The sequence below is a fragment of the Lepidochelys olivacea genome (genome assembly GCF_965140295.1).
Source record: "Lepidochelys olivacea isolate rLepOli2 genome assembly, chromosome: 13".
NCBI classification, from domain to species: domain Eukaryota; kingdom Metazoa; phylum Chordata; order Testudines; family Cheloniidae; genus Lepidochelys; species Lepidochelys olivacea.
Window position 1 is genome coordinate 2,340,143 of NC_140423.1, and position 21,330 is coordinate 2,361,472.

Sequence of the window (21,330 nt, forward strand, 5' to 3'; positions counted from 1 at the left end):
CAGAGCCATTCACCCATGTGTGAACCCCCCCTCCGACCCAGGGCCATAAACCCCCGTGTGAACACCCTCCCCCTTTTTATGCTTCTAACTTCTGTTTATATCAATATAAGTTAGGAGCCTAAATACCTTTGTAGAGCTGGGTCTTACTGCTGAGCGTGTGTAGTGAGAGAGGCTCGAAGAGAATGAATGCTTAGGGTTTTTCCGTTGGAGCTTTTTTTTTTTTTTTTGGACACAGGTCCCTCACCATGCCATGTCATAAAATACCTGAGGAACAGAACACCAGGCTTCATGTAATAAATTATCAAAATTGAAAGACAGTGGTTTTTTCCCAACCAAAATACTCAACTTTCATTAGAGACCATATAGTGACTTATATGAAATGAGCTTAGTGGTCTCACTCCATTGTCCAGACGTTTACATCACAAAAACCTCCACCATAATTACCACTAACTGGATCCCTTTTTGTCACTCAGCAGAAAGGACAAAAGGACTAACCTACCCTTTCAGCCCCACAAGTGGTCTCTCCAAGATAGAGGTGAGCCACATTTTCGGGGAGGGGAACGAGGACGTTTGTGCTGCTATGGCTTGAACTATACATATTCTGTTAATAACAAGAGTATGCTATTCTCTGGGGCTACCTGTCACAATGACATTTACATTCCATTGTTATAACAGGCTAGCTTCTGCAGACACTTTCTAATAGAATGAGGGCCTGGTGTTTTACAGCCACCTAAGGATTTGTGAACATTGCAATGATTTATAAATTCATTTAAGAATGAAGAAAGGACACGTTTTGGTAGATACAATAAATCTGATTGATTTTATTACATATCTTACTTTAGGATCACTTTTACATTCCTAGCCAAAAGAGATGATACAAATAAATATAAGTTGTAAAACCTATTGACAGAACTAGGGACTTTCATTGTCTACAGGTCGCCAAAGGTCAAGATCAGTGTAAGACCAAGGAGTGAAATCTCACAAAGACAGTTGTGCCCACAAGTATCCTTGGGCATTTCATTCCAGAAACTAGCGAAATTGGGCTGAGGAGGGTAAGGTATTAAGTGCCTAGATCATAGGGAGCTAAATGACCACTGCACGGTGCAAAGCAGCCAGGCACCACTGTTCTTGTTCAGTTCCAGCTGAGCATCTGATTATGGCTTTTGCATTGTGCACATATGTTCTTCTCATTTGTCTATGTGTTTAACACTGTAGAAAGAAAGCCACAAGAATCACTTCTTCCCCTTTTAAGGCCTGGTTGTATGGTCAGATATCAGAAATTAAAAGACAGGTCAGATAAAATATCCAGATTTACAGGAATCAGTGCTTCTCTGAAACTTGGCAATGAATCTAGACACAGTGAGGAAGTACTACAGCTAGAGAGTTCTGTATCAAACCAAAAGTCTGTATATTGCATCATTACAGTTCAAAAGGTCATCACAGAGGTATATGTTCTATAAGATTCAAGCAGCATGCAAACCTTTCAACAAGGGGCTATCAGACCTATATTAAGAATGTTAAGTGCTGTAATTCCTATGTGTTCGGTTTCATGTGGGAATTGACTCTGGAACAGAAAAGCTACCTTTACTGCATGTAACTTGAAAAATAAAATCGTATCCAATTATACAGAGCAGAGCAAAGAGGAGGAGGATTTTAAACAGTCCTCTGAAGAGACTGATTGTGTACACTCTCCCAGGGTCTCTTCCAGGAACTTGGTGGATTTCCTGTCTTCTTTGGCTGTTAACCTGCAGGAAGCCCAGATGGTTCAGATCATACCCACATGCAGCAGAGAGAGACAAGCCTGGCAGGATAACTTTTTAGACATGTCAATCCAGAACTTCACTAACATTGTACAATTTAAGACACATGCATTCACTTCATCCCAATATCGCTGCCCCACAAAATGTATGTCCTCACTGCAATTAGATACTCGTGGCTGGCCTGTGCTAGCTGACTTGGGCCCACAGGGCTCAGGCGCTGTTTAATTGTGGTGTAGATGTTCGGGCTTGGACTCCAGCTTGAGCTCTGGGACCTTGCAGGGTCCTGGAGCCCAGGCTCCAGCCTGAGCCCAATTGTCTACCCTGCAATTAAATAGCCCGTTAGCCTGAGCCCCACAAGCCCAGGCTGGTTGTCCCAGGCCAGTCACAATTTTTTAATTGCAGTGTAGACGTACCCTATGGATCTACTCAAGGGGTAGGTAATCAGAGTGAGAAGCTGAAAGCTGCTGTTGCCCTGAGATTTGCTTATTATCTCTTATTCACTGGACATACTGTTTAAAATGGAGCTGTGGGTAAAGCTAACTAAAAGTCAATTTTATACTTTGCTTACCCCATTCCCTTTCTCTCACCCTCACTTATACGCATTTATAAACAGGGCTTTCTGAGGTATCAGCCGTTCTAGCATATTAAGAGTAAAAGCAGAACAGTCTGGGTTTGGGCTGTGATTTCCAATGCACTTATTCCTGCCACATGGGAAATACTACAAAATTTCATACAGAAACCCAATGGAATAGTAGTGAGTGAAGAGGCATAGATGTATATAGTACCATCGCAGTCTGTACAGTCACTTTGTCTCATTTCAATTCTCTGAATACTTAAACCATACAATCCTCTTTTTCAATTATGAAGTAAACAAGATTATATACCCGGGGGGGGGATGGGACGTTGACACTCTGTTTTATACCACAAGAGACCATCACAAGGCTTTTTGTACAGAAACAGTGGTTTACAAAAAAGAAAGTTATGTTAGGCTTCCATTATTAGGTTAGCAGAAAATGAGCAGATGGCTCCTCCCTCACCCATAGGCAAAACTCTCCTCCCCCCCCCCATCAAAATTTAAAAAAATATTAATTTGGTTCTCATCCAGAAATATACTCCTTGAATCAAAGCAGCTGAGTTAGAACTTAACCCAAGTTAAGCAGAAAGGACAAAAGGCCTGAGCAGCTGACTCACCAAGGCACCATGCCAGCAAGATGCAGAGGAGAGCTTTATGCCAGAAGTGTTGTGTTCCTTCTGCTCATGGCGGTCAGATACAATGGAGTTGTTCCAGACTGGACAGAGTCAGTCAATGGATACTTAACAAGAACACAAAGTAGAGTCCCTACATTAGAGTATTTCTAAAAACAGGCAAGTTCTCATACACTGGTCGGTCTAGTGAGAGGTCATCTGCGAGGGAGAGGTAATGGGTAAAAAAACAATCACAGGACAACAGTTGACAACAATCAAGAAAAAAATAGCTCAACTCTCAATATACAAGGAACTAAAAGTTACAAGTTGAACAGTGAGACGCAAGACAGGAACACCTTACTCTGCCTTCTGAGCCCATCCAATACAGCAGCTCCCCTCTCCCCACTGGACCATGCAGGCCTGTGATATTAGTCATAGGGCAAACTTTGAAAAGAGACCATCTAAAGCAGGAGTTCTTCCCCTTTCAATTTCAGTGTACCATCCTTGGGATTTATATCGGATTTCCTTGCACCCCCAGACTGGTGATTACACATGGCCCTCATTCCCACCTAGCCTCACTGTATTCAGGGAAGCTTAAAACTGAAAAGGGAATGTTCTTAACTTGGAGCAGGATGAGACACAAAAGGAAGCTCCTGCACTGAAGCTCCTCATAACATCAAGGGAAAGGTTGCATACTTATCAGAAAAGTGAAGTCTAATATGGCTTTGCCTCATAGTGCTCCAGATTCCATCCACGTCATAGGGAATGGCAGAACCGGCCACGTGTGCCTCCTGGCAGAGACCTAGCACCAAGCTAGATCTACATTTCCTACAAATGGTGGAAGATCTGAGAAAATGGCCATACAAGCTCTGGGGTTTAGATATTCAGTATGGAAACTGGTCTAAAAAGCCAGGTGTGGGATGGAGAAGAGAGAGGAAGAGAGCTAGTATGGATCTGGCACTGGTATGCAGACTTATTCTTTGACAAGGTGGTTCCTGCCAGTAGGGGTTGAGTCTTTAGCAGGTCAGTTTAGAAGAGCTCTTACTGATGTCTGTAAACAGATAGAGAACTTCAGTTTCTATTTCTTCCATTCTATAGGAGCAAAATATACTTCCAAGATCCTCCCTTGTTCTACTTTTCTAAAGGGAAGTGGAAAGGTCTAGCTGTGAAGTGCATGGAAACAGATCTCCAATCCCGCCCTTCTCAGGATTGTTCAACCCAACTCTAACCCCAAATGAAGATGCCATTCTTTCAATAGAAAGAGGAAAACAATGCACCTAGTCAAGCTTGGATATACCCTCCACTTTTTAACCTCCCTAAGTTTTCATTCTGAGGTTCTGGAGAGTTGATTCTGTTGAGATGACTTTCAACTCTTTCCTGTTGCCCAACAGCAAGAGAGCCCAGTACAGCAAGGGGGCTGGAACAGAAGGAGAGAGGGCGATGCTGTGAGGTGATCCTCATGCTTCCCATTGCTTCTAACACACTTTAACGTACCTCATGCATTTCTGATTTCCTAACTAAAATCTGTTCCCAATAGGGGCTGATTGCTAGATTGTGAGCAAATCTTTTCCTGCAAGGTTCAGCACACCTGGGACTGGCACATTTTGACACAAGTCAGTTAAACTGCGAAGAGCCAATTGCTATTCCCCAAAGGAAAGGGCTTGGAGTCTGGCTGAGAGTCCTCTCTGCAGATTTTTACTTGTCTTCGCTCTCAGAAGGTAAATGCTGTTCACGCCCTGGAGAGGAATTGTTGTTTTTACTTAGGAACCAGCCCCCGGGACTGTGGGTAGAGCTGAGACCCAGAGGTGCCTGAGGAAGAGGATCCCCCCGATTTCCTTCCAGTTTTAGGCCTGAAGAAGTAAAAACAAAGAAAGTTGCCTGTTACACATCAAAACGAATCTCCCAAAAGCTGAATGAGTTTGACTGGATATAAGTCTCTAACAATCTCAGCTTGCTCCTCTGCCCTGTTTACCCATCTCTCTCCACCTACCTCAGGGCTAATTTAGTTTTCATCTCACTGACCAGTCCTGCAGACGGACAGTGACCCTATGCATGCATACATTGCTGACTGGGGTCCAATGGACAGAGGTGGATATAACCTACTTTCTACAACTTGACTCACCTGGATTTCGATTTTTTATTTGACATGCTCTCAAAAGTGGAGGCATCCACCTGTATCTCATCTTCATCCTGCAGAGCTGCTTCTAGAGCAGCCTGCACTTTAGGAGCAATGGCTGGGCCCTCGTAGTCTCTGGTTGTTCGGCTAGGCATATCTAGCTCCAGTAACACAATATTTTCTGCCTAAGAAAGTGGAAGCAGAACCGGAACCATCAATGTCCACACATACTCATACTTTCCACTCACTGTACTGACGTATTCCACACTTTGATAAGGATTGTTACCAGAACTCCTAGATTTATTGGAAGCATATATTTCCCTTGTGCTTGTGGTCACATTACCCTTGTCACAAAGACTGTTCTCGGGCCACTGCATTCTCTCTGGCTTGTGACTTTCCTATCACCCTGCTTAAGCTTTTACTTTATCACTTCTGATCAACACTAGGTGAAGGTAACTTAGCAGCAGCATGAAGGTCATAAACTCTTCTTGAGCAACACCAGACTGCTGGGTTTAAGACACATTTTTAATATGTCAAGAGGGAAGCTTCCTCTCCACAGTCTTCTGCATCTGTCACACAGTTTATGTAGGACAACTATATATTCTCAGAAATTCATACTCCTCTGAATACAAGAGGTAAACAGATGCAGTCTGCATCCATGTTTGGGCTTACCCTATACCGGGCCTCTGGACGAATCATCATGGACATCCTGGCATGCTGACTCAAAGGCCTCTTGTATCCCACTGCTGACACTGGCCTTTTCATCATCTGCTGGTTACTGAAAAGGAGATGAGTACGGAATCTTTCACATGCCAAAAACTAAAAAGATTTCTCATTATTTGAATAAATCAAAATATCTGCAATGCCCTGAGGCAATCCAGTGTATCTATTTGGAAAAAGAAGATTGCTACAGGCACCTGGGAATGTGCTCCAACTTAACAGTAAAAACCCAAGCAAGTGGTATTAGATACTGTCCTTCACAAGTTAGCCTCTACAATTTGTTGTTTTGTGCTTACTGTGGGATTCCTACACATTCCTATAGTACAAACCATAGGATGATGTACATTCCTCTGGCCCTTTCATTCTACATTTGCTCTTTGGAACCTCATATATAGAGAGTCAGGATTTGTCAGCAGTTCCTATACACTGGCCTCTGAGATAGCTTATATTTAAAATAGGAAATAACTATGGTAGTAGATATGTTGAATCTGTTGACTTTTTAAATCACAAACACAGTACTATATGTAGTTTGCAAAGCAATTCGCAATCCTTTGGAAGAAAGATGCTATATATATATATATATATCTGTAAGACTATCAGTAGAACTTCCTTCCTCTCCTCACAGGTTAGAGTTTTCCTAACTTTGCTTTCACCTTTATTTTACTCAGGTTATAGTTTGGCTAGAACTTCATTCTGACTTTAAGAACTCTTACTGGATGAGGCTAAAACTATATGGAGAATCTTGCTTTGGCCAGCTTGAAGTCTTCATGTGACCCAGTTTTAAAGAAAGGTTAGGGGGTAAACTCACTCCAGCCGAGTTATGGGATGCAGTTTCCACTGGTCTTCCTCTTCATCAAAGAAAGATCTGTTCATGATCTTGTTCTTTTCCTCCAGTGGAATAAAGTTTTCAATAATCAGGTGCCTGTAGATAACAGGCAAGAACAAAAATGGGACATATGCAAATAGGAGAATTAACATCCCACCATCTCTCCAACACAGCCCTAGAAAAAGAGAAGGAATTTCTAGTTCTGTCTCTTGTTCTGTAAGCAGTTGGTTTGCAATCCACTCCCAAGAATAAAATACCTTTAGCAAGAGTTAAGGGCAGCATATGGAGCAATGGGACCTACTTTAGCTTTAACTCCCTGGTAAGCTCATTCTGGGTCTGTTCCAGTTCTTGCCGCTCCTTGATGTGCTCCTCCTGGAGATCATGGATCTCTGCCTTCACAGCTTGCAGCTTGGAAAAAAGCTGGAACAGGTGAGAAGAACCAGAGCAATGACTGTGCAATGTTGTTATCACCTTCACATGCAGTGCCATTCAGTTTCTAATCCATCTGATCTAGCATTATTTACTTTTTACCTTTTTGAGTTTTTTGGTTTTAATGTCCACCTCTTGCTGCAGGGAACTATAGGTCTCTTTTAGCTCCAGTGTTTCCTCATCCCGACTTTCCATCTGTTGCTGGATTTCTCGCTCCCGACGTTTCTAAGGAATACCACAAACAAGATTAGATCAACACTGTCATATTGCTGCTTTTGGTGCCTGCATACATGAAAGCCACATCCAAGGCATCCCTTTTGCCTGGGATCCAGGATTCTTGATTTAGATTCCAATTTCAAGTTGTTTTTTACCTTAGAAATATCAGGAACATCAACCCTGTGTTTATTTGACTTTGAAGGGTTTGTTGGGCGCCGCATAGGATATTTATTGTGAATAAACTCAGTTAAAGGAGTGGGAGTGTTGAAACCGTAGCAAGGACTTTCTTTCTCCAAAATCTTAATTAGTCATTGCAGTTAAATATGCACCAACAAAAACACAAAATAGAAAAAGTTGTAAATAGTCTGACTAAATATCCCTCCCCTCATTTAACTGCTGCAGCTTTCACCCTCTAGGGTCTTATGAGGATATCATTTCATTAGTCCTCCACCACAGAAATTTCTAACCAAGACAGGACCAGAGGGAAAAAAAAAAGATTACAGGCCTTCTCTATACATCATAAAGCAGTAAGAAGGACACAAGCCCTTTTTATCTCTCTTTTGCCAGTAATCATTAAACTAGGGCTAGGGATCAATCATTAATCTCAAGAACACTAGTTTATAGTTTCTCTTACCTTCATGTTTTCTGAAAGGTCTAGAATAGCAGCTCTTTGCCACAAAATAATAAACTGTTTCCTGCCTCTTACCTGTTCTGCAATTTCCTGACGTTTCTGCTCCAAGATTTTCTGCTGTTCATTTGTGTGATCCACAATGTTTTTCCCTCCAACAAGGAGCTTGCTTTCCATTGCCTGAAAGAAAAAATATACCGAGAGGTTAACCTCTCAAGCAGCCATGTAACCCATCCTTTTAAAAAAAACAATTCCTTACATACTTACCACTGAACTCTCCTTTATAACGGGTGTCACTGACTGAACAGCCAAATTTAAACCTGTTGTTATGGAAATTGTTCTCTCTGTCAAATCCTACATAATTGTAAGGTTAATGCACTAGTAATTTGTCTTGTGTTCTTCATTGTGGCAATCTGTCCCACATTTTGAGAGGTTGAGATGGAGGCTTTCACACATAATAATCAGTAACAGAATGAAGCTTGTTACTTAGAAGTTACAGCACAATAAGAAGCGTGTATATCACATTTAATCTCTTGTATTGACTTCCCAAGGTCCTACAAGTAGGTTCTACAACCACAGTTTATAAATTATATAAAACATCTTACAAATGTGAACCACTAATTCTAAATTCAATTTTTAAAGGAATTCCCACCTCTGTCTACATAAAGTTGATTTTTAAAACTTCTGACCCAGGCACCTCCTCTCACCATTACTCTAAAACTTTCTCTACAAAGTTATTGTCCCAATTTGATGAACTGCCATCCTTCCTTAAACGCAGAGAACATTCCCTTCAAGGAGTCCAACAAGCACTCTACCTTGATTTTGGCACCCAGCATTTCTGCTGCTTCCTTCTCTCGTTTGAGATCCTCCATCTTCTTCTCCTTCTCCTTTAGCAGCCTCATCTTTTCTTCTGCCACCAAGCTGTGATCCTCTACAATAGCTTTCTTCTCAATTTCCAGCTTTTCCTGCTGCTCCTTCCAGTAGTCATCTTTGTCATCCCCTTCGTCACCCTCTTCACCATCCTCCTCTTCCTCTTCCCCACCATCTCTTCTCCTTTCTCTCCTCTTTCTTTTACCAACAGACCGTTTTTCCAATTGTGCCTTGAGCCGAGCGATTTCTTCCTGGAATTCTCGTAGCAGTGCATCCTTAGGATCCTCATTAACTCTTGGTTTGTTCTTGATGTTTTTGGCACGGTTGGCATATCGCAGGGTAGTAAGAGTTTCTTCTACATTGTAAGAGGCAGGGCCTATATTGGCCACCATCACAGTCTTAGCATTGCCACCTAGTGAGTCCTGAAGTAGCCTAGTTAGTTTTGAGTCCCGGTATGGAATGTGAGTGCTTTTACCATCTACTAGAGCAGATATAACATTGCCCAAAGCTGAAAGGGAGAGGTTAATCTTGGTAGCTTCCTTCAGCCTTTCCCCCTGTGCTCCAGTCTTGGCCTGGCGTTCACTGCCTGCAAGGTCCACTAGGTTGAGTTTTCCTACACGGATGTGATTCTCCCCATCAAGTCCCACCTGGCTGCACTCAATGGTGATCACAAAAATGGCATGGGAACGGGAGCTATGCTCATTCATGTTGGTAGCACCAACTGAGCGGTTTTGGTTCCCCACATTCATGACATGCTCGATCTCTTTGACACTCTTTGTGACAAAAGATGACAAGTCCTTCACATACACACCAGTGTCTGGTCTCTCTTTCAGCTCCAGCCTCTTGGACTGATCCTTTGATAGCAAATCTCTGATTTCTTCTTGGTATATTTCCAGATAAGAAGCTCTAACCAAATACTGCTGGTTCTGAGATCGAGAGATGTGGGTGAAGATGTGGTCAAACGAATTGGGGATGACCCCTCTTTTTTCAGGGTCACCACGCACTCCTTCCATTGTATATGTTTTCCCTGTCCCAGTCTGCCCATAGGCAAAGATAGTCCCATTGAACCCTTGCAGGACAGAATCCACCAGAGGTCTAAAGGTCTCATCATAAAGTTCAAACTGCTTGGAATTCCAGTCATAGACAGCATCAAAGGTGAAAGTTTTAGGCAGCTCATGAGATGTTCCCCTGGGATTCTTCACTGATACCTGCCCTAACTGGACATCCACATCAACAACTTTGTCATATGAAGCTGCCTTTTCTTTCCCATTCATTGGCCGGCACCGCACCACCACTCTGACGGATTCAGAACTCTTTAACTTGGACATGATGACAGGACGGTGGCAGGGGAGATTTGACAGACAGGTGATCCAGGAAGGCCAGGAGCGCTGAAAACCTAGAAATAAACAAAGGAAGGGCGCGTGACTACAGCTTTCAGTCATTTTTTGGGCAAAGGCACAGATTCAACTCATTTAATTCTGCAGACTTTGGGTCACCTGACCTGTGATGGATTCTGAAGCACAAAAATAACAGTTCAGGTAAACATTTTTAAAAGCCTTCATCTATTTGAAACAATCTCTCAAAATCTTACATATGGATTAATATTTTGTTACGTAAAGAAATGTTGCAAAGAATCTTCATGAAATAAAATCACTATAGTTGGTCAATTTACCCCTTTCCCTTCCCTTTAAAAAAAAATTAGAAATGCTGTTTAACACTTTTTTTTATTAGTTAAACCCATTGCAATCAACTTCTTCTACATTCTGGTTTGGAATAGTCAATTAAAAGCATTAGCTTCAGGTTCAAATCACAGCCCTTATCAATCTAACATACACATGACTTTTGAGTCACTTTATCTGGTGCTTATGCTGCTGCCTACTGCATTAAAGATGTTGTTTAGAGGTTCTTGTGAGGAACCTTATCAGTGTTTAGATCAAGAGCCTCAACTCATCCAGCAAAATTATAAATTCAGGACACATCTGAAGAACTTATACATAAATTTAGAAAGATGTCTCTGATTAAAACTACCTGCTGTTACTAAACATTTTCATTTCATAATGAAGAGCTTAGAGTAGCCAAAACCCTTCCTGGCACAGCACATTTAATTTCAGGGAAAGGGCATCAAACAGTTACATTAACCTAATGCTGCTGCCTCCCCCTCTTCAGCTGCCCTTATACTGCAGAGAAATGGAAGGTCACAGAGCACCATCACAGGACAAAAAGGAACTGGTGAACAGCAGCCTTTGTGCAGCCTCTTATGCACTACCAGCTTTAACTGCCTGCATTTTTAGTTGCCTAAAAATTGTCCTTGATTGTTTTTACTGCAGCAGCACCTGACAGACTGTGAGGTTCTTTGGAAATCAAATATAAATACACTGGATTCTGGAGGGAGTCACATTTGGGTTCTGGCACTTCAGGATCAGGATTCAGATTTAATTAGTCCTATGTTATTTACATGTTATGTCATCAGAAAGATGCAGTGCTTCAGTTTCTGGCCACAAGTTTAAAACTCATCTCTAGGATCTCTTAAAGGAAAGATATTGCCCGGAAAAGTACCACGGATGCTTTTTCCTTTTCTTTGTTACATTTTAAGTCACCTTTTGTAGGTCTAATTACAGCATAATAAATCTTTAATGGAACTGCCGTAGCTGCCAGGATTCAAGAGAAACCAATAAAGCTTTATTTTCGCCTTTCAACTATTATACCTAGCGTGGTCTGTGTTTCCAGAGCCCTGGAATTTGATACAGAATCGACTGTCTGTGATATAAACATGTGGCAGAATCTAAGGGCTTGTCCCCACTTACAGCACTGCAGTTGCACTGGTGCAGTTCTGCCACTGTAGCGCTTCATGAAGATGCTACCTACAACAACAGGAAATCTTCTCCCATTGGCATAGGTAACTCCACCTCCCCAAGAGGCTGTAGCTATGTCGACAGAAGCCCTCCCGTTGACATAACACTGTCTACACCAGGAGTTCGGTTTGTATAACTACGTCACTCAGGAGTGTGGTTTTTCCACACCCCTGAGAGATGTAGTTATACTGATAGAAATTTGTAGCGTGTACCAGGGCTAAACAGTCTCTCTCACACACACACACAAATGTATTTATAGTCCTTAACATTGCAAAGAAAACCTTCAATGTGAATTGGCACAAACCAAGGCAGAGTTGTCTGCACACTTAGGAAAGCAGAGTAAACCATCCCCATTCATCTTAATGGTGTGTTAACTCTGAAACGAACTGGCAATTAAATATCAACACTTAATTTAACTACTGTGCTTGTTGTGGATGTTAGAGATAGTGGATGATGCTGAGGCAGGCGCAATCAGACAGCTTTTTGCTGTTAAGGATTGCATTGCTGGTTATGACAAACTTTCAAGTCACCACCAACTATGCTCATAAGGTGGGTGGAAGGAGTATTCCCATACAGTATTAAAAGCTGTAAAACTCAGCTTCCCTTCCCGATCGTTGCCAAAACCTTCAGGTTCCTCCCTACCAACATCTATGGTGCAGTTATGCATTTGCAATACAAACATCTGTAGCATGTTAAAAATAGAGGACGCAGGTCCCAATTCACAATTAGCATAGGGGAGTGGGTAGGAAGAAGCCATAAAGATGGCTCTAGGTTATGTTTATAACTCTCTGGTCCTGAACCAGCCCCTAGTGCAAGTTAGAGCAGCCATAGGCTATTATAACTTATACGACCTGGGACAACTAAGCTGACAAGGGATCAGCAAAGTGCACTGAGTGTGGTCCTGGATCTTCATCCTCCAACTCCCATCATGCCCCTATCCCCTCGTAGCCAGCCCCAATACATATTCTGCATGGAGCGGAGAGATGGAGAATGGGAGACTCAGGATACCAGATTTACATCAGCCTGACATTCCTCCCTCCTAAGGCTGGTTTAAGGCCCGTTTGCACCACTTGTTATGAGAGGCCGAGGACCCTGTCCTTAAAAATTAGAGAAAAGAATAAAATAAATTAAACTTAATATCAAAATAAATAACACGAGCAAAAAGTACATGGGTCTTTGATCATACTCCACCTTCTTCTAGTGTAACTGCTACTTTAGGGTTGGGGCTTGCAAAGTAACACCAGTTTCCCCCAGCTTCAACTCATACATCTTAAGCTGAAGATAGCCATATGTACTCTAGATGTCACAGGGTCAACAAATCTATGGCATAATTATTCTCGTCTCAATATACCTTTATTTGGATTCTTTGTCTAGGCCAGCTCTGCTCCAGAACCCAAAAATGATGGAATATATTCCACAACCAAGATCTAAAGTACTAAGTGATCGAATGCCATCTAGTTTTACAAGGTTCTGCATTAGACAAAACTCATGCTACATAACAATTTGATTCACAAAGCCCCGCAGTTTATGGGTTCTGTAATGAGGAGACACCTGGAGATGGTGAAACATGCTCATCCATCCCCAGTCATTAGCACATTGAGCTTCCCTTTAAAAGAAAATGTGCAGCCATTCATCAATGGGCTGCCACCAAAAGTATGTGACTGCATAGCTCATAAAACGCAACTGAAAGGTTTCAGACAAACCAATTTTAAAAAAATGAACCCTCTAAGAAGGATGCCTGTTTAAATCCTAGATGGGCTTTTCTGAACTTGCTTTATACTTAGGTCCAGCTGTTGGAAACATTTCAAAGTCAATTTGTTTGGTTCCCTCAGGGCTTTCCCTCTATTCTAATGCTAGCTGGATCTGTAGCAAAAATACCACATTTGAGGACTACATTTTTGATTCTGTAATTGCATCTTGTCTCTGTCCTTGAGGGGACCTCCTGAGAAGTTCAGGTGTAGAGCTAAAGGACCAGCAACATTTTCTATCCCAATGCCCATGCTGGGAACAAGGCATTTATAAGAACAGGAGGTAATCTTAGAGCACCGAAGAAACACATGTAATAATATTTACTGAAATTTCAGTAAGACCTTTAAAATTATCTCAGTGCCTTAATGGAAACTGCTTGCCTCCCTGCATGGAGAAGGTATGCCATATGAAGACACTTAGAACTCAAAGTAGATGATCCGGAACGTGCATTGAGTTGACCAAAGTGGCTAAGCATCAGTGCTTTATAGACTTGCACAAAGGATTCAATACAGTGTATAGCCAATGAGTCTCCAGATGCTGCTGACTAAAATACAGTGATCTTTTCCCTCCTGATTCACAACTCCAATAAGGATAGGCTTACTACCTGGACAGAAAGGAATACATATTTAAAAATGCCAGTCTAGAGAAAATATGAAAGTCAGATTGAAGACTTGTAAAAGCACACAAAGCATACCCTCCTTCTTTGCTGATAAACTTGTGAATGTCACCTACATATATGATTCTCCCTCCACCTCTGCCCTGGCATGCAGAGTTCCTGCAACTGAAAATATCTCAGAACCGCATGGACAAAAATGAATGTGCATCTGTTTGCACCTTTACCACCATACGTACGTTCAAATTAGGCATGGAAATGTTCATGAGATTCTGAAAGCATGGGCTATGATCTGTTACAGAAATGCCACCTCTAATCAATGTGGATAATCTTTGAATAAGACCATCTCCGACTGCTTTGGTAACACTCTTCTGTCAAACAAATTAAACTAACGTTTGTAGCAGCAAACTGTCCTACAGGATTCTTTGAAGCAGACTCTGTTAATCAAAACTATATACAAGACATATTCTCCAGATTCTTCTTGGGCCAAAAAGTTTATGAAAAATAAAACAAAAACAACACAATAATTAATACTGCTGGGGATGTACCTTATCAACAACAGACTAACTTTTTATTCACAAATGAAATTCATTCAGCAGCCAGAACCAGAGGTGTGTTTTATTTTTAATGTTATCCTCTTGCCTCTATCTCTGGCACCTTCCGCAAGAGATATTGACTAGGATTATGTGATCCTAGGTTCATTTAATCTTCTGGTAGATTTTTTTTTCAGTACGAGGGCATATTGCTATTCACATGTGGCCATCTTGAATGTAAGAGAAAATACACATAACAGCAGAGGAATCAACCACTCACTCTCTCAGTTTGGTATCCTATATATATTTAGTGAGAATTATGTTGTCTATTTGTCAGTCACCTAGGACTGCCTTTGCTCAAATGCACATCTCAGATCTACTTTTGCCACAAACAAGTCAGTTCCTTCATCTCATCTCATCCCTGATTCGCACTATTGTCATGCTAACTCATCATGATTCATTTCCATTGCTGCTGGTTGCTGTTGTTAACAGTTACTTGTGTATTAATTAGTTGAACTCTTCTTCCCCGTGAAAGCATTATAAATTATTCTAGGGAATCTGAACAGAAATTTGTCTCACCTAAAAATTAAAGGACAATTTATACTGCATATTTTATAGTCACCAAAAATTATATTGCAAAATTTGCACTACAAGAAACAGCTGGAGATAGAGGGGCTTGTAAACTATCACTTGCTTTGCGTCACAGCACCATTTATTTGTATGCTATGATTAACAGTTGTTCGTCATGAAACCAGTAAATCTAAAGAGATCTGGATAAAATCCCAAATGGCCTCTAATCCATTAGACTTCAAGACTGAGATTAGTGTATTTTAAATTTTGCCCTGAATGATTGCAGGAAGAATTTTAAGCCCTATTCTCTTTTACTACACTATGAAGTCATACCCGGAAAAAAAATAAGTGATCTCACAAATTGTCACATTTAATCATTAGAATTTTAGAAATCAGAGATGGTAGTGAACAGTCCATGGGGCCAATACAGGACTGATACCATACTGAACATATGCTAGTGTGCTTTAACCTCTCTATTTTTAATACTCCCAAGCAAAGGAGCAGCTATATCTGAAAAACTTAACAGGTCTTTCTGTCAGGAAGACTTTGTTAATATGCAGCCTAATTCTTACTTTTCAAAATCGCATCTCCATACTTTGGTTATACCGCCAAGCATCATCCTAAATAACTACATTCCCTTCTTGCTGTGTACGGTCTTCAGATATTTGTAGACTTATGTACTCACTTAACTGCATTTAGTTCTTTTAATATTTTCTCAGAACCCAATACCTTCTACCCCCACTCTGTTGGTCTTTCCCACTAATTTTTTCTCTCTCACTCTCTGCTAAAGAAGTGCCTAGAATTGAACAGATTGTCCCAGGTGTGATCATACCACAGAAAGGGACCATCACCCCTTTGCTCCTTTTTTGTTGCCATATGACAATGCAAACCCATGTTTAATCTGCTGCCCATTACAATCCCAACACTGTTTGGGCATTATTACTTCCCAGATACCTTCCTCCCACCAGAGCTTACAGAGAGTTATGTAAACCCCAAGCTACATGAACATTTAAGGCTGTAACTTCATCTCTGGTTATGAGATCACAAAGTTTCTGAGTGTCCGCTTTCAGCTTCAAACCAACACGAGAACCACACTATACAGACTAACAATCCTATACTGTAGGTACTGTGACACATTAGATCTTGGATAGGACATTAAATGTCATGATAACACACAATAAATGCAGCTGAGCAATAGTGAACTTTGTGGTGGAGAGAACTCAAAGCTATTGCAGTGGGTTATGAGATCACCAACAGCCTGTAACTCCACAGAAATCATTCTGAAAATACACAGCAATCCGATTAAGAGGTTGACACATGCATAGGAAAGGGATGGGGGAAGGAAAAGTACCCGTTTACATGTCCACAGGAGAGATTTCTTCCTTTCTATACTCATGGAATTGGTTCCTCCTTCACATGCTCATCTGGGTGGGAACACTCCCTCCTTTGCATGCCCAGGTGTATACACCCATGCATGACAGGGGCTGCCATGCCCCCTTTGCACACAGATACACACACCCATGCATGACAGGGGCTGCCGTGCCCCCTTTGCACACAGATACACACACCCATGCATGACAGGGGCTGCCGTGCCCCCTTTGCACACAGATACACACACCCATGCATGACAGGGGCTGCCGTGCCCCCTTTGCACACAGATACACACACCCATGCATGACAGGGGCTGCCGTGCCCCCTTTGCACACAGATACACACACCCATGCATGACAGGGGCTACCGTCCCTGCTTTGCACGCCCAGATATGCACACGCATATGTGACAGGGATTGCCGTCCCACCTTTGTACGTCCAGGTGCGCCCACACGCGTGCAACAGGGGGTGCCGTCCCACCTTGGCACACCCAGGCACGCACACGCGCGTGCAACGGGGTGGCGTCCCACCTTTGCACACCCAGGTGCACACACGCATGTGCAACAGGGACTGCCGGTCCTCCTTTGCGCACGCACGTGCACGACACGGCTGCCATCTCTCCTTTTCACGCCCCGACGCGGATAGGCGTGTGCAACAGCGCTGCCGCCCCTCCTTTGCTCGCCCCTCTGATGGGGAGGGGGCTCCCTGCCGGTCGCTACGAAGCCCCCCACCCCCGCAGCGCATCCCCCCGCTGGGGCCCTTTCAGGCCCGGTTCGGACCCTGTGAATGGGAGGCGGGGGGGGGTCAGAGCGGGACTCACCTGCGCTGTCACCATGGAGCCCCGCCGCCACTCCCGCTGCACCGGAAACGGGGGGATCGACCGCCGCTCACTTCCTTGGCAACCCGCGCGCCCGCCCCCACGCCATCACTTCCTTAGCAACCGGCCCCACAGGCCGCCTTGGCAACCGGTCTCACTTCCTTGGCGACCGGACAGAGACGAGGCGCCTTCGCTTCCCTAGCAACGAGCCCCGCCCGACCACGGCGAGCTCCATCCGGGCACCTGGGTGCACCTGGGGGGAGGGGGGAACCGGAGGGCAGATAAAGGAGCCCCGGGGGGGGGGGGGGGAGGAGAGGAAGTGCCTTGGGAGCGGATGTCGGGGGAGACATGCAGGGTGGGGACCATAGACAATAAGGGAGGAGTGCAGGACGGGGGTGGGAGGGATTGGATGTGTGGGGCCGGGGGGGACATGCAGGATGGGGGTGGGGCCAAGGGGAGACATGCAGGACGGGGGTGGGAGGGATTGGACGTGTGGGGCCAGGGGGGGACATGCAGAATGGGGGTGGGGCCAAGGGGAGACATGCAGGACGGGGGTGGGAGGGATTGGACGTGTGGGGCCAGGGGGAGACATGCAGGACGGGGGTGGGAGGGATTGGACGTGTGGGGCCGGGGGGGACATGCAGGACGGGGGTGGGAGGGATTGGACGTGTGGGGCCAAGGGGGGACATGCAGGACGGGGGTGGGAGGGATTGGACGTGTGGGGCCGGGGGGGACATGCAGGACGGGGCTGGGAGGGATTGGACGTGTGGGGCCGGGGGGGACATGCAGGACGGGGGTGGGAGGGATTGGACGTGTGGGGCCAGGGGGGGGACATGCAGGACGGGGGTGGGAGGGATTGGACGTGTGGGGCCAGGGGGAGACATGCAGGATGGGGGTGGGGCCAGGGGGAGACATGCAGGACGGGGGTGGGAGGGATTGGATGTGTGGGGCCGGGGGGGACATGCAGGACGGGGGTGGGAGGGATTGGACGTGTGGGGCCAGGGGGGGGACATGCAGGATGGGGGTGGGAGGGATTGGACGTGTGGGGCCAGGGGGAGACATGCAGGATGGGGGTGGGGCCAGGGGGAGACATGCAGGACGGGGGTGGGAGGGATTGGATGTGTGGGGCCAGGGGGGACATGCAGGACGGGGGTGGGAGGGATTGGACGTGTGGGGCCGGGGGGGGACATGCAGGACGGGGGTGGGAGGGATTGGACGTGTGGGGCCAGGGGGAGACATGCAGGATGGGGGTGGGGCCAGGGGGAGACATGCAGGACGGGGGTGGGGCCAGGGGGAGACATGCAGGACGGGGGTGGGAGGGATTGGACGTGTGGGGCCAGGGGGGGACATGCAGGATGAGGGTGGGGCCAAGGGGAGACATGCAGGACGGGGGTGGGAGGGATTGGACGTGTGGGGCCAGGGGGGGGACATGCAGGACGGGGGTGGGAGGGATTGGACGTGTGGGGCCAGGGGGGGGACATGCAGGACGGGGGTGGGAGGGATTGGACGTGTGGGGCCAGGGGGGGGACATGCAGGACGGGGGTGGGAGGGATTGGACGTGTGGGGCCAGGGGGAGACATGCAGGATGGGGGTGGGGCCAGGGGGAGACATGCAGGACGGGGGTGGGAGGGATTGGATGTGTGGGGCCGGGGGGGACATGCAGGACGGGGGTGGGAGGGATTGGACGTGTGGGGCCGGGGGGGGACATGCAGGACGGGGGTGGGGCCAGGGGGAGACATGCAGGACGGGGGTGGGAGGGATTGGACGTGTGGGGCCAGGGGGGGACATGCAGGATGGGGGTGGGGCCAAGGGGAGACATGCAGGACGGGGGTGGGAGGGATTGAACGTGTGGGGCCAGGGGGAGACATGCAGGACGGGGGTGGGAGGGATTGGACGTGTGGGGCCAGGGGGGGACATGCAGGATGGGGGTGGGAGGGATTGGACGTGTGGGGCCAGGGGGAGACATGCAGGACGGGGGTGGGAGGGATTGGACGTGTGGGGCCAGGGGGGGACATGCAGGACGGGGGTGGGAGGGATTGGACGTGTGGGGCCGGGGGGGACATGCAGGACGGGGGTGGGAGGGATTGGACGTGTGGGGCCGGGGGGAGACATGCAGGACGGGGGTGGGAGGGATTGGACGTGTGGGGCCGGGGGGAGACATGCAGGACGGGGGTGGGAGGGATTGGACGTGTGGGGCCGGGGGGAGACATGCAGGACGGGGGTGGGAGGGATTGGACGTGTGGGGCCGGGGGGAGACATGCAGGACGGGGGTGGGAGGGATTGGACGTGTGGGGCCGGGGGGAGACATGCAGGACGGGGGTGGGAGGGATTGGACGTGTGGGGCCGGGGGGGACATGCAGGACGGGGGTGGGAGGGATTGGACGTGTGGGGCCAGGGGGAGACATGCAGGATGGGGGTGGGAGGGAGTGGTAGTAATGGGGGACTTTAACTAGACAGACAGCTGTTGGAAAAGTAAGATGGCAAAACCATATTTCCGATAAGTTCTTGGAACATATTGGGGACCACTTTTTATTTCAGAAAGTCAAGGATGTAACTGGGGGCAGCCATTCTTGACTTGATTCTGACCAACAGGAAGATGCAAATCTGAAGGTTGAGGGCAATTTGGGTGAAAGTGGTCAAGAAATGATAGAAAGACTAACACGGCTGCTACTCTGAAACAAAAAATGATTGAGTTCATGATCCTAATGAAGGGAAGGAGTGAGAGTATCAGAATAAAAACAATGGAATTTAAAAAACAAAACAAAAAACCCACAGACTTTAACCAATTTAAAAAAATCACAAGTAAGAAAATCTAAGGGAAAAAGGAGTTCAGGAGAGCTGGAAGTTTCAGTCTTCAAGGTGCAACACAAACTATCCCAATGTGAAGAAAATATTGGAAGAATAGCATGAGGTCAATATGGCTCCATCAGGCAATCTTTAAAATCAAAAAGGAATTCTACGGAATGTGGAAACATGGATGAATTGATAAGGAAGAGTACAAAAGAATACCAGAAGCATGCAGGGACAAAATCAGAAAAGCTAAAGCACAAAATGAGTTGCACCTAGCAAGGGACATAAAAGGAAATAAGAGGTTTTAAAATACATTAGGAGCTACAGAAAGACAAAGAAAAGGAGTACTTGTGGCACCTTAGAGACTAACCAATTTATTTGAGCATGAGCTTTCGTGAGCTACAGCTCACTTCATTGGATGCATACCGTGGAAACTGCAGCAGACTTTATATATACACAGAGAATATGAAACAATACCTCCTCCCACCCCACTGTCCTGCTGGTAATAGCTTATCTAAAGTGATCATCAGGTTGGGCCATTTCCAGCACAAATCCAGGTTTTCTCACCCTCCACAAATTCACTCTCCTGCTGGTGATAGCCCATCCAAAGTCAGAAAGACAAAGGAAACCCTAGGTCCTCTGGAAGGAGAGCTAATAATGGGTGACATCAAGAAGGCTGAGATGTTTAATGCCAGTTTTGCTTCAATCTTACTAAAAAGGTTAATGGTGACCAGAGACTCAACACAATTAATATTAACAAGGGGGAAGGAACACAAGCCAAAATAGGGGAAGAACGGCTAAAGAATATTTAGTTAAGTTAGATGTATTCAATTTGGCAGAGCTGGATGAAATTCATCATAGGGTACTTTAGGAAATAGCTGAAGCAATCTCAGAATCGTTAGCAAGTATTTTCAAGAACTCATGAACAACAGGTGAGGTCCCAGAAGACTGGAAAAGGGCAAACATAGTACCTATGTTTAAAAAAGGGAACAAAGATGACTCGGGGAATTCTAGACCAATCAGCCTAACTTTGATTCCTGTTAAGATACTAGTGGATAGGGGGAAATAGGAGATGTGCTATATCTTGATTTTAGTAAGGCTTTTGACAGTCTCACAGGGAAATGTGGTTTAGAGCAAATTACTATGAGGTGGGTACACAGCTGGTTGAAAGACTTACTCAAAAAGTAGGTACCAATGGTTCGCTGTCAAATTGGGAGGGTTTCTCTAGTAGGGTCCCACTAAGGTCACCCCTGGGTCTGGTACTATGCAATATTTTCATTAATGAC

At 45.3% G+C, this 21,330-nt stretch overlaps 1 protein-coding gene across 3 annotated transcripts; it reads right to left on the minus strand.

Annotated features, from left to right (window-relative positions):
- Positions 1 to 791: 791 nt before the first annotated feature.
- On the minus strand, positions 792 to 17,319 carry KIF3B (kinesin family member 3B). 3 transcript variants are annotated; one of them, XR_014713814.1, is made up of 10 exons: positions 17,258 to 17,319; positions 8,696 to 10,146; positions 7,959 to 8,060; positions 7,139 to 7,261; positions 6,909 to 7,027; positions 6,590 to 6,703; positions 5,734 to 5,839; positions 5,068 to 5,246; positions 2,952 to 4,795; positions 792 to 1,745 (listed from the first exon to the last, which is right to left on the minus strand). XR_014713814.1 is itself a non-coding variant. In XM_084645197.1 (9 exons), exons 2-9 carry the CDS (start codon positions 10,076 to 10,078, stop codon positions 4,702 to 4,704), a joined length of 2,220 nt encoding a protein of 739 aa, XP_084501323.1. In that variant the 5' UTR covers positions 10,079 to 10,146; positions 17,258 to 17,319; the 3' UTR covers positions 792 to 4,701. The 3 variants fall into 3 exon arrangements, 2 of the variants coding, with proteins under 2 accessions (XP_084501323.1, XP_084501324.1); XM_084645197.1 differs by having other exon boundaries at positions 792 to 4,795; XM_084645198.1 differs by lacking the exon at positions 17,258 to 17,319 and adding an exon at positions 16,866 to 16,943 and having other exon boundaries at positions 792 to 4,795.
- Positions 17,320 to 21,330: the final 4,011 nt, after the last annotated feature.

Coding starts and splice junctions, on each gene's coding strand:
- KIF3B (XM_084645197.1), bottom strand. CDS start 10,078: ATGTCCAAGTTAAAGAGTTCTGAATCCGTCAGAGTGGTGGTGCGGTGC. Junction 6,704..6,908: donor ACCAGGGAGTTAAAGCTAAA/GTAGGTCCCATT, acceptor TGTTATCTACAG/GCACCTGATTATTGAAAACT. Junction 4,796..5,067: donor AATAAAAAATCGAAATCCAG/GTGAGTCAAGTT, acceptor TTACTTCTTCAG/GCCTAAAACTGGAAGGAAAT.